A 13,096-nucleotide genomic window follows, 5' to 3' on the forward strand; every position below is an offset into this window, starting at 1 on the left:
AATAATGCAGTGCTCTGCTGTCAAGAAGCATGTAAACGGATGCAAAGTTGACCTGATTGTTCCTGACTATTTAAAAATGTAAAAGTCCTGTATCAGAGAACTCAGTGCCCAAGCACTGATAAGTGGCCTCCCACCTCCTGGAGGCAGAGATGGCAGTGCCCCTTGTGCGACCTGCTTCTGAGGCCTGCTCCTTTCTTTCTCCATCCTCCTCCTCCTCACTGCTCCAAACTTTCAGTAAAGCCAGCGGGGTACAGAAGGAGGTGTTCTGCTTTTAAAAAATGTCTGACTGTAAATGTCAAAGTCATAAATATTTAAACATCATTTTCTTTCAGTTTCAACTCAAGACTGATAAGATGCTTCTAATTAGTCTGGGCTCTCTTCCGGACCCAGACCTAGGAAAGCGCCTGCCATCCACACAAAATTGCCAACAGGAGGGGGGCACTGAGGTACAAGGAGCCCGGCCTGGGTCAGCTCTGAGCACAAGCTTCTCATACAGCTACCAGCCCATTCGCTTTTCTCACAAGTCACCTAGTTAACAGGCCTTTTGACTTTTAACTCCACAAAAAAGAAAGCAAGTGAAGTAATTGTAAAGTTATTTAAATGCAATCACTTTGCCCAGAAGGGCTGCAGTATATGTTCGTTCTTTCCGGGATTCTTAAGGCCTGACTGGCAGCCAGTGTTCTCCTGCATCGCCTCCTGCCAACACTAAGTAGGGCAGATGGAACTTACAGGGGTGAGGAGCCCCAGGAGTGCCTTTGGGGTTCCCCCAGAGGAGTCCAGGGGCCATTAGGAAGCAAAGGTTTTCAGATAATTAACGACCCCAAGGGCCTGAGACCTCAAAGTCAGAGTCTGCCCTGCCCAGAGCTCCTCTGATTCAAACCCTCCTCACCTCATCCCAGGCGCCCCACCTCACCTGCAGAAAGGGCTTCACAGATGGACTGGGGAGGAGACTGCGTCCAGCCTGGGGACCACAGTCGCCTCTTCTTAGGGGCAGCTCAGGCCCGAGCAGAAGGGAGCTGGAGTGACCGGACTCAAGGGTATGGGAGTCCCCCCTTCCCTTCTCTGAGGGCACCTGGGACCCAGCTGGGGCCCAGGGAGGAAGGACGGCAAACTCTGGGCAGCCTCTCTCCTTGACATTTTTCTTTGACCTTTGAGTAAATCCCGGTGAGCTGAGTGAGGGGCAGTGGGGCAGGCCCCCCATTCTTCTTCCTGTGTGGGCTGAGCGGTCGCTTCAGGAGAGGAGTGAGCGCGGGCTCCCTGGGAAGAGCCTGGGGAGGTCCCCGGTGATTTCCCCTCCTGCGGGCCCTCCTGGCCTGAGCGGTTGGCCTGGGCACCGCCACCTGTCTCCCCTGGAAGCTCCTGCGGGTTCGCTGCCTCTCACTGGTCGAGGACAACCCGGCAGCGTGTGTGCCCTGACTCGCTGCTGGCGGTGTCCGGATGCCCGCCGCCCAGGAGGGTTCCCGGCTCTGCGAGGCGCTATTGGGGCCTCGGGTCGCTAGGGTACTAACTCGTCCGCCACGTGCCGTGGCACTGCCGGTCCACTTGGAGTCTGGCCGGTCACTGCGCGTGTGTACTTCTTGTCGCCCGCTGGACGATTCGGGAAGTCCCTGTTCCCAGGCGCGGCGGGCCACGTGAACGGGAGGGTTTTCCGACGTCTGGGCGCGAGGACCGCCCGTCACTTGCGTCCAGGTGGGGAGAGGTACTTTCGGTGGCCGTCGGGCGGGCCAGGCGCGGGGACCGCCTCCGCCCGCGATACGGCTGCTTTGTTGTCCCAACGGAGTCTGCCGGGCGAGGCGCCTCCCGGCCCCGGAGCGGGCTCTGGGTAGCACACTCACGCGCGGGCCTTCCCAGCCTAGGAGGCCGCCGCGAGCCCTGCGGCGGGCGCCGGCCCCCGTCCCGGCTCGAGGGGGGGACTCAGGCTGCGAGGGACAGAGCGGACCTGGCCGGAGTCGAGGCGCGTCTCCCGTCCCGCGGGACCCCAGTTGACTGGCCAGGGAGGGCTCGGGTGGTGGCGGGAGTCCCTCGCGACGACCGTCATCGAACCGCGCGAAGGGCGGACTCGTGGGGCCGCGGAGACCCCGGCCCGCAGGAGAGCGCGCGCCCGGCTCCCCGCTCCCCCGTGCGCGCGCGCCGGGCCCCTCGGGCTGGTTGGGTGGATGGCGCGCGGCGGGGCGGGGGCTGCGCTGCCTGGGGCGGGGCGGGGGCTCTGGGGGCTCCTTCCCGCCGGGGCAGTGAGCCCGGGCGCGGGCGGGAGGGGAGGGGAGGGGAGGGAGTTCGGCGCCCTCCGCGCGGCCCCAGTGCGCGGCGCGCCTGGTTCCCGCGGGGTCCCCGCGCCCTCGGGCCCCTCCCGCAGTCCACTCCCGCGGCTACGGACCTCGCCGTCCTCCCGGGCCGCGCATCCAGGCAGGAAAATCCGGGCGTCTTTTCTCATTTAACCCGCGTTTCCATTAACTCAGTCCTGGCGCCCGCTAATCCGCGCACCGAAGGCAAAAGGAGGCTAATTAATGACCAGCTTTTCCAGTCAAGACCGGCGATAATTGCTTTGGTGGCCTTTATGATTACAAGATAAAAATGGGCCCGGCCTGACATAAGAGGCACTGTGTACACTCGGAGACAGGAGGAAATGGAGAGTTGGGAGGCTGAATGCGGAGCAGAAAATTACTAATAGAAGAGAGATAATGAATAGGCCGGCCAGGCATTCATGGGGAAAAATCCATTTTGTTACCACGCGAAATTAGGTGGTGGAAAGGAGTTCGCTAATTGTTCTCATCTTGTAGCAACCAGGACTGAGGCAGGGGCGTGCTTTTCCATTCATTTCCCAGTAATTGTGGGGGGTTGTTGGCCGGGAGTCGTGGGCGATTTGCCCGGGGCCCTTCCATTTTCCTGCGGTGTTTTTAATTGTCGCTAATACACCTTCTAATGAAGCTAATGAGGGGCACCGTGCGGCTCTCTGCCCGTGGAAACCAGTGACATGCAACAAAAGAATTTCCTTATGTTTTGCACCCCTTCGTGAGACCAGAGACTCCGGAGGGGTCCAGAGGCCTTAACTTTCTCACGGCTGGAGCAGACCACCCGTTCCCGTCCACTCTTAGGGCCTCAGCCGGGGCCAGCAGATGCCAGTGATCGTGACCCCGTGGGTGGAGGGGACTAGTGACTGCCATCCGAGGCTAATGGGGCCACATCCCGATGCAGAGCCTCCTTGAGTTAAGGAGGGAGGAGAGGAGGAGGAAGCCCAGGCAGGCGCGGGGTTCTCCAGCACTTGCTGTACCTGCCTGGGAGAAGGGCTGCCCCTGGTACAGGAGCAATGCACAATTCATGTACCTAAGGAAGCAAAATAGCTGCCAGACACCTCCCACGGTGAAGTAAGAGGGAGGAGAGGATGTGCTCTCTTGTCCTGAGCACACTGCAGGGTGGGTGCGGGTGTTGCTGGCCCCAGGTGCCCCTGCACAGCCCTCTTGCTGGGGTAGCCAGTGCTGTGTCTCAAGTGGGGCTTGGCCCATGGCAGTTGCAGACAGAGGCTGGTCTGCTAGCAGGTCATGCACAGTACTGACAGGTCCCTCTCTCCTTGTCACACAGAAAAGCAGACTGACGCTTCTGCCTCATCAGGGACAGCAGGAAGACTCGACCAAGTTCATCCTGCTGACCTTCCTCTCTGTCGCCTGCATCATGGGGGTGCTCCTGGCTTCCAGCCTCATCTACTGCCTCCGCCACAGCTCCCGCGGCAAGCTGAAGGAGAAGCTGTCAGGACTGGGGGGTGACCCGGGTGCAGATGCCACCGCCGCCTACCAGGTAAAAAGAGACTCCTTTTAAAATGCTCTGTGGAACTTACCAACTGAACAGGCGGACTTTTGGCTCGTCTCTGGTGCCTCCAGATTCCTAGCTCTTGTTCACTTGTTCAGAGTTTGGATTCCTTCGTGAGGACAGTCTGAAGCTTCTCATTAGCATTCATGTAAATACGTTGCAACCACAGTTTTATGGCTTTATATTAATCTTACACTGTTCTTGGGTCTCTCTGTTAGCACTGAAAGTGGGTTACTAATTAGAAATGTGGAAAAGTACAATCCATGAATTATGTATTATCTGTTATCTTTCTTAGTTTGGCCACTATTAATGAAACATGCCAGACTCGCAAGATGAATTGGTTGTGTAGATGTTTGAAGATGGCTCTTAAATCATCGACTTCCTTGGGTCTTATGTGGAAAGATCCTTTGACCTGATCTGATGCCACCCTTTGCTATTATTCAGATGAAGTGAACTCTAATGCTGACAAATGGGGCTTAGCCTCTGTTCCCCTTTGGCAGGGGCAGCTCTGTGCTAGGGCGGACACACCTGGAGCCAGCAGTGGGCAGGCAGGACCAGACTCGACCGGCAGGAACAGAATCCAAGAATTTGGGGGGTTACGTGGCAGACATTTCATGTTTAATGACATTCTATAATGAAAATATGACTTCAGTTTTAATAGTAATCAATCCCAGAATATATACGAATCAAGGCATTTGATTTCTTTACTATAAAAATATCATTTAAATCCAAGTATATATTCATGTTTGGGAAAATAAAATAATTCATTTGCACTCTGTTTTCCAAGTTCAGTGAGCACTCTCTGTAAGACCCTCTCCATTGGACTGGACCTTTGGTCCTCTGCAGTCACATGACCATGACATGCACTGTCTGGTCAATAACTTGTGGCTCTTGCGATGTAAGGCCCATGTTACAGGTCAGAGTTGCCCAGGCGGACTCTTGGGCTCTTCCCAGGAAGTGCCTGTGTGCCCAGGAGTATGCCCACAGGCTGGCCTGAGCTGGCTGGTCCTGGCTCTCTGGACTGCCCTGTCTGCCCCATGTCAGGAGCTGGAGTGGATTTATAAAGCCTCTGTGCTTAAGAGAGACCAGGAGATAGCTCTTCCTCCCATTTCAAACCCTCAGCCTCATCACTGAGTGGAGAACGCCTCTGGTTTCCTGGAGGGGTCACACGTCTGGTCAGGACCATCTTTTTCTCATAAAGGAATGGCAACTTCAAAAGTATTGAGGATGGTATTTCAGGCAGGGTGTAGCTCTGCTTCAAAGCCAAAGGAAAACCACGTTTGAAGAAGCAGCCTGAAAAAAATGTCACATAAACTAGTAAGAATTTACCCAGAAATTCTCTTGAGCAGGACCATCAATATGGGTGCTAGGTCTTGAGGCCACGTCTGTCAGGACATAAATAAATCATCACACTAGTCCTGCGCCACGTGTGAGATGGAGATCACACAGGCGTGGATTTCTAGAAAGCATGGCATCCTTTGATAGACTTTGAAATTCAAATATGAAATATTGATAGAATGGAAAGGTTGGACTTGCATGCCGAAATGACCGATTTTTACAAAGATGTAGGTTGAAATGCATACTTAGGAATGAGTGTGTGATAATTAACAGAAAAAAAAAATCTTCCCAATGACAGCTCTAATTAATAGTATCTGTAATTAAAATCATGCCCTTCCAGCAGGAAAATTGTTTGAATTTCTTAGAGTGACCTTTTTGTGTCCCTCCTGGGGGCATGGTGGTTAAGTTGATATTGATTTTATAATGAGCTCTGGTTTGTTTAATAAGAATCTGTAATCCAGACAATAAATTAAATGTGTGCTTTTCTTCAATCCAGATTAATAAAAAGGAGAAAAGACAGGGAAAAAACATTCCCTTTGAAAATATGATCTGGGAAAGTTTGGAAATGAAATGATGGTTAAGATTTTCTGTTGGCTTGGCTCTGAAAACAAGTGCCTGTCAGAGCTCCTGTAGTGAGCGGGCTACTCCCACAGAGGGCCATGTCGTGGGAGGCTGCCCAGTGCTGGGCTACCAGGGCTGTGTCCTCCTAGAGGATGGGGATTGCAGGTCAGCTTTGTGTCAGGAGCTAGGGAGGCCTCGGTGGACATGGTTACAGGTCGAGTAGCCATGTAGGCAGGCGGAGCAGATGTGAATTCCCTGATGTGTACACATCTCTCTGGGATGACCATACCTGCCATTGAGATGCTCCTCAACATTAAAAATATTCTGAAAAGTCTTTTTTTTAATATATTACAAACATAAAACAGTAAACTTCAGGGAAGGAGCTTGTTGCATGGTGTATTACTTTAGAGTCACCAAATGTCTGGGTTGGCTGGTTCTGGGACCAACGTGAGACTTCAGACAGACCTGGTGACTCCCTGACTGGTCCCCGGGGCGTTGGACAGTGGGGTAGGAGGCAGGATGCTGTTCTTCTACAGTTTCCAAAACAGAGTGTTGTGAGTCAGGCCAGAGGTGGCGACCTGGCAAGGCAGGATGCCAGGGCAAGGGACCCTGGTGAGGCTCTGGAGGAGCCCGAGTGGTGTTCTAGGGCAGCACTGGGGAATTCTGGTGGCGCTGCTCCTCCCTTGGAGCCAGTAGGAGAGTCCAGTGTCACTGAGAGTTCACACCAGGAGCTGGGACCCCGTGACCCTGGGAAAGCATCTGTCCCCCAGGCCCCTGTGCCACAGCATGGGTGGTCTGCCCTGTGTGCATGGGGGTGGGGGCTCTGGGTGGCTGTGGAGTGTGAGGGCCCTGAGACATCATCTGGCTCTCCTCAGCACGGTTCCAGAGCAATCCCTGGCTTGAGCTGTTCGATTCTCAGTCAAACATCTGTGCGTTTCCCCTCCTGCCCAGAGTCAGGCCTGACAGAGCTCTTGGCTTACGTGTGTTCGGTGGGTCGTGTTCTTATTGGAAACCAGATCTTTTTCCATCCCTTTGGTAGACTCTCACTTTTGATGCTTTTCCAAACTACCAATCCCATCAGGTAATCTGGCAAAGTTTAATTTGCTCATATTTTTAAAAATTGGCATATTGACTTCAGGATAACTGAAATGTATTTTAAAGGATATTTTTCATTGGGATTCTTCCACCAAACTTCTTCCCCATGTTTTAGTAACTGTTTTTTCTTCTTCTAAATGAGTTGAATACGATGTGTTTGGATTAAACTTATACTTCATTATCTAAAAAGCAAATTTCATTTATTTCTGTTTTTTTCACATTGGTGTGCCATGCCTGCGTCTGGGTGCACATATGCACAGCCTCACGGGTATGCTGTGGGCACCGGGGACTGCCTGGTGGGGCCAGCCCTCATGCACCTCCTCCATGTCGGTGTCCTATTTCTATGGAAGGTGATTGGGTAAAAACTGTGCCAAAAATAAGTTGTTAGGTGATTAGAAGACATCCTCTCCTTTCCTCTCTGAGTCTCTTTGAATGCTGCATCCATTTCTTTGAGGCTTTGATCATCTCTGAGCAGCAAGTTTAGTATTCTGCCTGCCCACTCTCCCTCCCCGACACGAGGGCAGAGACTCCTGCAGAATCTTCAGCAAGTTCTCTTTTGATGGTTCATTTCACAATACCCAGCAGGTTTCCTTGTGTATTTGGAAGCCTTTGGAACCAAACCCAGAGGAGAGCCCGCGCTGGGCTGCAGGGACCGCCTGTAAACAGGCACTAAGTGCGCGTCTTGGTTGCCACCGCTCCCATTAGCAAGTGATTATGAATGTGACTTCAGTGTGCAAGGTGGCTGCTGCTTGAGACGCTCTTGGGCCAGTGCTGATGGGCCAGGTCCAGATGCACCCTGACTGCTCACCTCTGCCGCGGGGAGTGGAGTTCTCTCAGGCCAGAACAGGTCACAGGGAGCATGTGTTCTTGTGGGTTAAGAGACCCTCCTTTTTCTAGGTGAGCTTCATCTCCCCCCGTTGGTGAGATCACTAGTCACAGAGAAGGCAAGAGCATAGGATGAGAAACAGTGAGCTTTCCCAGGTTCCCTGGACCCCACCACAAGTTTCTCAGAAGCCTTGTCTGTTTCAGTCAGCCCTGTGTCTTCGAGCAGTGCTCCTGGCTTGACTTTACACTTTCAGGTTGAAATAATATAGGTATTTATTTTTGGCAAATATTCAAGAAGCGAAATCTCTCCTGCTTTGAAAGGGGAAGGTGCCCTAGTCCTTTATTAAAGGACTTTCCTTTTATTTCAACGTAGTCAGGCCTGAGAGTGGGAATTTTTTTCTAGTTCCACCTTTGCACAGCTAGCAGATGGTCTGCAGGCAGAGTTTGCTCCTCTTTCCCAATACTGGTGGTTTGCAAGAGTGAGTCTTGACCCCTCAGGAGTGCCAGGTCCTGGAGGGAAGCTCTTTCTGCTCTTCCCAGGCCCATGCTGCCTGAAATGTTCCTGTGCCACGCTGCAAATCCAGCAAATGCTAAGTCATTGCTTAGTTGGTGCGAATTCCATGCCTTTTGAGGCAGTAATGTGACTGGGCAAGGAACAGTTGCCAGCTCTGGCCTTGCTGAGGGGAAAGAAGCAATTTTGTCCCCAACATCCAAAGAATCTGTCTGTGTTTGCTCACATGTTCAGCTTCAAAGGGTCAGAGGGTTTCTGTAAGCTCAGGTGAATCTCCTAGTGCCTTCTGACTGTAGCCAGAGCAGGGCCCTGGAAGGTGTTCACTGTAGTACATTCCTCCTGTGACCCTAAACACTCGAGTATGTGGTCATGTTTTGCATCTGGCCATGCAGCACGGCTCCTGCATTCTTCAGAAAACTCCCGGGAGTGGAAATGGATCCTTGAGATCACTGAGGTCTGGAGCGACTGCTCAGGAAATACTGAAGCACGCAGGAAAGCAGGTTGCCTGCCCAGTGCAGCAGGCCCCTCCTGGGAACAGACAGGAACAGTGAAGTCAGCCCACTCGGTGGGGGGTTTGGAAATGAGAGGCTGGAGCGCCTAACATTCTCCAACCTGAGGCCTGGACACAGCGCTTCTGTCCCTGTGATGCTCACTGTGGTGACTGTATTTTCGCGGTTGATTAGCAGAGCTGGGTGTTTCTTAAGTCATGATTCCTGGGATGCTCCTTCAGGGAAGAGCCTGTCCTTCATGGGAGGCCACATCCCCAGCCACCTCCCTTGGCTCACCAGTGGCCCAGGGGTGGGAGGGGCTCGGTGCTCACAGGAAGAGGTGTGAGGTCAGCACCAAGCCCAGCAGTGTGGGTGGCATCTAGGGAAAGGTAATGGGGTGGTACTCCACACGGCAGGAAGACAGAGTGCACTGCCCTCTTGCCAAGTGGACAGCAGCTGCTCAGCAGGCCACCCTGCAGGCCCTCTAGGGTTCTGCCCTTCAGCGGCCCACTACCCTCAACCACTGCAAACCCAGTGAGGTCACCACGTTTCTCCTGGCGGCCACCTGCTTCCCAAGGGAGCAGAGAGCTGTGGCCTCAAGGAGCAGGTCCAAGCTGTATTCCAGGTGGTGGGGCACGCACGGTGCTCCACACTGACTCCGCCTTTGATGTGAGGCCCCGTGAGACTGGGACCTGGGGACCCCCGTCTCCTCTCCGTATGGTTTCTTGGAGATGAGGAAGTTGGATATGGCGAGGAGAAGCATAGCAAGTGGCCTGAGTCTCCAGTGGTGGGGGGGACCACTGTGGGACCAGCTCCTGGATGCTGGGCTGGCCGCAGGGCAGAGCAGTGGTGAGCAGAACATCCATGGATGAAAGGCAGGCCATGGGCAGGAGCATCGGCCAGGTACTAGGTGGCCACAGTGTAGACATCCTGCAGAGCCACAGGAGAACCGTAGCTGCAGTCCAGGGACCCTGCAGTTGTACAGGGCCCACGAGTGGCCTCCTGGGGAGGACCCTACTGGGCCATGGAGCTGAGGACAGTGTGGTACGTGGAAAATGTGTGCTGTCTACAGTGTTCCCTGGGGCCTCCTCTCCTGGGGCCTCCTCTCCTGGGGCCTGTGGGGACCTCAGCAGACCTCCTCCCACCATCTCTGACTGCCTCCCGTTGCTGTGCTTTTCTCTTCGTAAATGTCTTTCCTGTGGCAGATCGAGGGCCGGGCTTGGCGCCTAGTGCCGGACTCCTGGCCACCTCCCTTCCAGGGCTGGTTCCTGCCTGTTCTGTGCAGGTGGGGCTCCCTCTCCCCAGGCCCTGATGCAGGGAGAGAGGCCTCCACAGTGAGATGCAAAGGAAGTGCACGCTGGAGAGCAGGGGAGACCTGCCCCTAGGCTGGCCCACCTCAGGCTGCCCTTCCACCAGGCTGACCCTCACCTGGGCTGACCCTCCACCTGACTGACCCTCCATCTGGGCTGACCCTCCACCCAGGCTGATCTTCCACCCAGACTGACCCTCCACCCAGACTGATCTTCCACCTAGGCTGACTTTCCACCTAAGCTGACCCATCTCAGGATGACCTTCCACCCAGTCTGACCCTCCACCCCCAGCTGACCCTCCACCTGCACCTGACCCTCCACCCCCAGCTGACCCTCCACTGGGCTGATTCACCCTAGACTCTTGCAGAATCCCAGGCATTTTCTGTGTGGTGGTCAGAGAAGGCTCATGCGAGTGAGTGTCCTGCACTTGGCTGTGGGTAAATCCCTCTCAGATTTGTGTCCTATGTGACACAGCCTCCTGGAAGACAGTCCCTCCTGTTATCTGCAGGATCTGCCTCAGCCCCATCCAAGGGCAAGCCAAGGTGAGGGTCCACAGCCAGAGTGCCGAGAGATCCCTGACGGTGTGGGTCCTGAGGGCCCAGCTGCCTGGAGTGCAGCAGGGTGGGAGGGGGAGCAAAGGGACGAGGAAAGTGGGTTAAGTGGGCTTAAAAACAGATGCTGGGCAGGTGGGGAAGGGTCCTGAGGGGGAACAGGGCCCAGGCGCACCCTGAACCCAGGCTCTGGCTCTTGGGTGCCTCTTGCAGCTGCCCCTGTTGGGCCTTCCCCAGGGCCAGGAGCCTGGCCAAGCCGGGGCTCCTTGGGTGCCTTTGTCCAGGGCCAGCAAACTCCCCCAGGTGAAGAGCTTCCCGTGTGGGGTGCAGTGCCAAGGGCCCGATTCTCCTGCAGGTGACAGCCTCGTGCAGGCAGCTGCAGCCCGGAACCCACAGCTGCCCGCTCCTTGGGCCAAGGAGCTCGGGCCCCCTGTAGGGAAGCAAGCCTCTCCTTGGCCCAGGGGTGGGAGAAGGTGTGCTATTATGGGGGTCCGCTGTGGGACACAGCAGCCTCTGGCAACAGCCAGGCCCTGCTCTGGACCCCAACATGCGTGGGCAGGAGAAGAGGTGGGACATGCAGGTGGAAGGGTGAGGAGCCCCGGCCGTAGGTGCAAACCCACGAGGAAGGCAGCCCCGGAGAGCTGAGGCACAGTGGAACCGGGAGGCACTTCCAGGTGTCTGCGGAGAAGCTCACAAAGGCCCAGAGGAGGAGGACCCTGCGGTAGCTCCAGCAGGGGAGGGCCCCGTGCCTTGGCGACGCTCCTCCCAGGCAGGAGGCGCCTGGCAGCCCTGCTCTTGCCCTGGCTGGAGGCCTTAGGGTTAGCATTTTCCTCAGCCCTCAGCTCTGGGAGCTGCCCTCCTCCCAGCCAGCAGGCAGCTGCACAGGGCTGTTTCTGCCTGGGACCCTGCTCATGTGGGGTCTCAGATCCCAGACCGCCTAGGGCCCTCAGGACGGCAGAGCCCAGAAGTGGAGCAAAGGAGCACTATTTTTTTTTTTTTATCAATGTTTATTTTTACTTTTTTTCTCTTTCCCAATCTATCACCATTTTGCCCTTCGTTTACATGGTCTTTTTAAAAAATTCCTAGTTTTTATTCTAATCTGTTATACGTGACAGCAGAATGCATTGGCACTCATATTGCACACATAGAGCACGATTTTTCATGTCTCTGGTGGTACACAGTCACACCATTCGGGTCTTCGTAGGTGTCCCTAGGGTGATGACGAAAGGACACATTTAACCAACAGGGTCTGGTTGAACCTGGCCTTACGTAAGACCAGCCCACATTTGTGTGACAGAGGCCAGGTGGCACCGCGGTGATGCCTGGGAACCCAGGGTGGCCAGGCAGGGGCCTTGGAGCAGGTGGAGGTCCAGAACAGTGGGAGGAGGGCGGGGGAGAAGTGTTCCGGAGGCTGAGGCTTCTGTTCAAGAGGAGAGAAGGAAGTTGGGCAGGGCTAAGGCAGGTGGTGGAGCCAGAGCAGGCCATGACCTCCTGGGCGCTGGGTGGGGCCATCTGTGGGCCTCAGGTCCCAGCGGTGTCTGAGGACCTGCCTTGCTCCCTGCAGCAGCTCTGGGGTGGTCCCTCTGCTCCACTGCTCACTGTTGTAAGCGTGGTTGTTCCTGGTGTGACTCTCCATCGAGCCTTGGGCTCCAGGAAGATGTGGGAGCCAGGCGTATGAGGCCGCAGGTGCTCCCCTCAGCACCGGGCAGTGCTCCCCTCAGTACCAGGCACTGCTCCTGTCAGCACTGGCCGGGTGCTCCTGCAGAGGAGCTCTGACTAGAATGGCAGGCAGAACATAATACAACCAACAAAATCAACTGTCTGATGAGTGTGTGTGTGTGTGCACAATTGATGTGGTCATTAGGGTTATGTGAGCAAATAAAGGTAAGTATTTGAAAACTGACTGAGGAATACAGGTTTGAAACAGGCCTAACCTTGGATCAACTTTGTGACACTTTGCAGCAAATCAGATGGAGCTTTGCAAGTTGCACCCAGGATGTCGTCACACCAGTGCAGAGCCAGGCTTGGGTCCTCTGATTGCAGGAGGAAAGTGGATCTGTTCTGTGATTAAGCATCACAGCATTTCCCCCATTTTTGCAAAGACAGTGAGGCAGAAGAATAAATTTACATAAAGGAGCCCCCCCAAATCACCCCTTTGTTGGCTTCTGAGACACGTAAGCCAGACATCAAGATGCTTGGGGACTAGGGGTGCAGCTCTCTGGTAGCACCCTTGCCAAGCATGCACAAGCTCTAGGTGATCCCCAGCACCACACACACAAAAATATTTTTTAAAAGATGTTTTTAAGTGGGAGGAAATAAAATGCAGACTTGCTTCTCAAACAAAAAGCCTACGGTGGAAGTTGGACCTGGTGTGTGGCTTCAGGGTTATGCACCCACCCCCATGGCTTTCTTTCCTCCACCAGATTCAACAGCAATAAAAATACAGAGAGTCAGTCGGCCCCACGCTTGGCATGTGAGAAAAACATTGGTTGCTTTCGAAGTGTCCGTCTCCTCGCTGACTTGAGTGCTGCCCCGGGGGGTCGTCATGGCGAGCACCGTGCTGCCCAGGCTTTGCCACTCCTGGTGTTTTCAGGCTCTGTGCATCTGCACAGCTCG

At 54.7% G+C, this 13,096-nt stretch overlaps 1 protein-coding gene across 1 annotated transcript in view; it reads left to right on the forward strand.

Annotated features, from left to right (window-relative positions):
• Positions 1-13,096, forward strand: part of Ptprn2 (protein tyrosine phosphatase receptor type N2) — a 794,381-nt gene that overhangs the window by 709,289 nt on the left and 71,996 nt on the right. The window contains exon 12 of the mRNA XM_077795880.1: positions 3,577-3,789. Within this exon, the coding sequence (XP_077652006.1) occupies positions 3,577-3,789 (213 nt within the window). The remainder of the gene's footprint in view (positions 1-3,576; positions 3,790-13,096) is intronic.

Source organism: Urocitellus parryii, chromosome 3, assembly GCF_045843805.1.
Source record: "Urocitellus parryii isolate mUroPar1 chromosome 3, mUroPar1.hap1, whole genome shotgun sequence".
NCBI classification, from domain to species: Eukaryota; Metazoa; Chordata; class Mammalia; order Rodentia; family Sciuridae; genus Urocitellus; species Urocitellus parryii.